This window comes from Cebus imitator, unplaced genomic scaffold, assembly GCF_001604975.1.
Source record: "Cebus imitator isolate Cc_AM_T3 unplaced genomic scaffold, Cebus_imitator-1.0 Scaffold77, whole genome shotgun sequence".
Lineage (NCBI taxonomy): Eukaryota > Metazoa > Chordata > Mammalia > Primates > Cebidae > Cebus > Cebus imitator.
Window position 1 is genome coordinate 5741507 of NW_016107392.1, and position 4448 is coordinate 5745954.

General features: G+C 31.8%; 1 protein-coding gene across 5 annotated transcripts in view; it reads left to right on the top strand.

Moving 5' to 3' along the window:
- Window positions 1–3809, top strand: part of TMEM209 (transmembrane protein 209) — a 43282-nt gene extending 39473 nt beyond the window's left edge. For 3 of the 5 annotated variants that reach the window (XM_017532556.2, XM_017532559.2, XM_017532557.2), the window contains exon 15: window positions 2042–2466. In XM_017532556.2, the coding sequence (XP_017388045.1) occupies window positions 2042–2096 (55 nt within the window). In that variant the 3' untranslated portion in view covers window positions 2097–2466. Of the gene's footprint in view, window positions 1–2041 lie in introns of all 5 variants that reach the window. The other 2 variants (XM_017532558.2, XM_017532560.2) reach the window with 2 other exon arrangements.
- The last annotated feature ends 639 nt before the right edge of the window (window positions 3810–4448 follow it).

The window sequence follows — 4448 nt, forward strand, 5'->3', positions numbered from 1 at the left end:
AAAAAAAAAAAAAAAAAGTTTCTAGGAATGTTTGGTTATAAATATACTTACACATATATATTAGATGGAATTTGATATAACTATGTTGTTAATACAGATCAAGTATTCTTTCTCTGAAATGCTTGGAACCAGGAGTGTTTCGGATTTGATTTTCTTAGATTTTGGAATATTTGCAATAATTACTGGTTGAGCATCCCTAATCTAAAAATCCAGAATGCTCCAGTGAGCATTTCCTTTGAGCATCACGTTGTCACTCAAAAAGTTTTGGGTTTTGAAGCATTTCGGATTTTCAGATTACAGGTGCTCAACCTGTATAATATAAATAATTAAGTTTTGGTTTTAATTGAAAATATATCTTTTCCTCTGTTGATCCAAATTGATATTTTGATGCATAAATGGTTTGTCATGTTAGCATGAGGTTTGTGTGCCATATACGGTCTGTCATATGCATTAAAATGAAAAAGTGCTTAGTGGAACAGTACTTTTTCATTTACTGAAATGTAATGAAATATACTGAAAGGCCAAAAGAAATTGATACAATTTTTAAAATGCTTATCATCTCTTAATGAGCAACCTATATATGGAAAATCAAGCATTTTAGACTAAAACTAGTAAGTGTTTTTAAACTCGGGGGGAAAACTTGGAAATTATTAACCTTTCAAACATGAATAATTTTTTGAATACATTCTAAAACAAATGGTTAAAAACTTTCCTGTAACTTAAAGGAAATATGTGAGTGGCTCAAATATAGTCAGTTTGGATTCATGACCATAAAGCCACAGATTGACCCAAATACATTATCAATTTAATGCCAGATATTTGTGCAGTAACTGGAATCAAATGAAGGTTCTACTTGCAAAAGAAAAAAAAATCGAGACAGAATTGACTGCACGGTAACTTAAATGTTGTGTTCAGGAAAAGACGCTATAAAGTTTAAAAGCAAAATAACAAACTGAAAGCATTAGTCTGCAATAATATGAGCAGTAGTAATTGGGTTTTCAAATATAGCAAATCCAAGCTAATATTTGTTATACATAAAGAACATATATGATTTTATTAGAAAAATGGACAAAGACATGAAAACTTTCTTTATAAAATGTGCAGACAGCTCCTAAACACAAAAAGATGCTTAGACTCATGCACAAACAAGTCAAAAAAAATTTTTTTCTATCCAATTGGTATTTATCATTTGTAGTTTTGGTGAGGGTGTGAAGAAGTGGAAAACTGACAGAAATTACATGTTTTGAAGAGCATTTTAGGCAACTTTTTACCAAAGTTAATACATTTCATGATTTTAAAAGTCACATAGGGCTAAAAGTTCATAACAGGAATGAGCAATTCCCTGTATTCCTCAAGTCTGCTTCCCAAAGTAGACTGTATTCCCCCGTGGCTTTTTCTTCTGTTATTACTCTCATAGTTCCTCATAATAGAGGTATACAGCTCTCTTGATTCTTCAGTTTCAGACACTGTCTGTTGATTTTTTTATTTTGTTAGGTGAGTAATTTCTCATTCCCTCAGACTTTGAATAGAGTCATATTACTCTCTGGAAGAGAAGTATATGTATTTTTGTTGTTGTCTGCAGTATGGTTTAGTTTAAGACGTATTAATAATCCACATAAGCAAACTCACTAAAGTATCCCCAGTATTTAGTTAATTCCTAATTGAAGTCAAGTCAATACTGTTCTCTGAGAGGCTGGCATCTCCATATCTTCCATCTTTAAATGTGATTGATACTTTTACTTCAGTCTTGCTTATTAAAATTGCTCTGTTAGCTATTACCTGCTGTAATAGTTCTTGTTTACTGAAAAACTAATTTTCAACACTCCATAAATATATTTATTCTAAATTTGGGTTTTAAGCACAGTTAAGAAAGTAATTACTATTACTAGAATTCACCTGTTAAACCATGTATAACATAATTCGTTGCAGAATCACATTAAATATCAATTAAACATGTATTACTCATAAAGATTTTTGTTATTAATAAAATGCTTGAATGCTTGGCAAGCAATTCTAATGAAACTTTGTTTTCTCTTTATAGGAGAGTTAACCTTGGTCTATCTGGCGTGAATATATTGTGGATCTTTGGCGAGTAGCAAGTCATATATTTAATTCCAGACATTTGGACTTTTATTTCACTGAACCAGAAGTTGAAACTAAACATCTCTGAGTCACTGCCTCTCCTGAAATAAAATACACGTGTCTGTATGTTACAGAGTCTTGAGATTTAATGAAAAATGTAGCTAGTATGAAATGTCATTTTAAAAATATGTCCTGTAGCTTCTGTATCAAGAGATGTTACCTTTAATTTTTTATCTTTTTCAGGAATTTCAGTTGACTACAAAACTGCAACCCGTCAGATTTTTATTGACTCAAAACAGTGTGATTCCCCTTAATGAAATATATTTCTAGTCCATTTTTCATTATAACCCCCAAATGAGAATCATCTACCTGATTCTTCCACCACAAAAAAACATTTTTCGGTTTTTTTCCTCTTTTTCTTTTTTTGAGACAGGGTCTCTGTTGTCCAGACTAGAATGCAGTGGCACGATCTCAGCTCACTTCAACTTCTTCCTCCCAGGCTTAAGCGATTCTCCCACCTCAGCCTCCCAAGTAGCGGGGATTACAGGCACACACCACCACGCCCTGCTAATTTTTTGTATTTTTAGTAGAGACAGGGTTTTACTGTGTTGACCAGGCTGATCTCGAACTCCTGACCTCACGTGATCCACCCACCTCAGCCTCCCAAAGTGCTGGGATTATAGGTGTGAGCCACTGTGCCGGGTCTCAAGTCATTTTATTTAATAGTGTAAGTACTTAGAAAATAAGAAAATTGCTGACTTGTTTTTTATGTTTCTTCAGTGTTCTGCAAGTTAGCCCAAAGCCCACATTCCAAGAAATGAGATTGACTCTTAAGTAATGTAAAAAAGTGTATGTATATTTTAAAATACTATTAAAGAAGGTTTGACTTGGATTAAATGTAGCTGGTAGAATTAATTTGGGTTTTAGTTAAGAGTCTGAGGATATCACGAAAACTGTTTATCACTTTGGTTTTTAGCAAATCAGTTTTACTATTCCATAATACCATGTTACTGAGGAGTTCTTTTTTTGAGATCACAGTGATATCCTATCTGTTTAAATTTTTTTCATATGTTCAAAATATCTGGAGGGTGAGAAGTTACCAACTTCGTTTGTTTGACTCGCCATCTTTATTTTCTAAATGTATATGTAGTAGCTGGCAACTGCATATATTTTCTCGATTAACATATTAGAGACTGCTTGCATCATCTATGTCAACCTGGAGACAGCTGAAACTACCCTTTTCTGAAGAACTGTATATCAGTATTATATGTGCATCCCATTTTGTCTTACCTTCAGATTTTGAATACAGTCATATTACTCTCTGGAAGAGAAGTGTAAGTATTTTTTTTTTGTTGTCTGCAGTATGGTTTAGTGTAAGATGTATTAATAATACACATATGCAAACTCACTGAAGTATCCCCAGCAATTAGTAAATTCCTAATTCAATTCAGTACAGTTCTTTCTTTGTAAATTCTGTCTTTTAAAAAGTTGTTCATGTTTTTAAAAGTTGATATCTAAAGGAAACTCATTTAAGTGCTTTTGGTGTATGTTAAACATTTATTTGCTGTGATATTCTAGAATAAAATATCAAATATGTTAAATATATGAACATGTTTAAATTTGCTATTTCAAAAGTTACTGAAGATTCCTTGGAGTAACAATTGTTACACTGTTGAACTATACAGTTGCATATACTTTCTTAAAAGCACTATGGAGAGAAATTTTAATGCATAAGACAAAAGGTCTTTTTTTCTTTATAGGACTTAGATAGCTTTTAGTCTCAAAATTCAAAGCTATAATATTTTCTTTTCAAAGTGACTATTAAAAAATGCAGTCTACAGTAAATATATACATAGGGATACACACTTAAAAAGATGTTTTGTTTGCATACTATTAATAAGTCTAGTGTGGATTACTGTACTCTGGGTAGCTTTCCTATATTAACTTTTCTTCCCAAATATTTGAGCCAGTTCATACTTAAATATAGCTTTTTATTAAAAATACTTTGGTGGATTCATTTGAATTCACCCCTCAGGAAGACAGTGCACTGCAAATAAGGCCATTTTTTTAGTCCTTGTGTTAAAATGAATAAATGTCTACTAATATCTCTGATCAGACATTATTTACAGGATATATGTCACAAGTTTTTCTTTGATTGCTTGACTTCTTTTGGGATCAGATCCACTAATCTTCTAGATTACATTCACTTCATCATTTTCTTTGTCTATAAATATCATCCTTAAGCCAGATTTCTTTTAGAAGCATATTAGGTGTTTATAATTTAGTTTCTACTGAGACATATGAATGTTATGTTGTGTGGCTTTCTCAAACGAAAATATACTTGACACTGATATTTTAACAGTAAA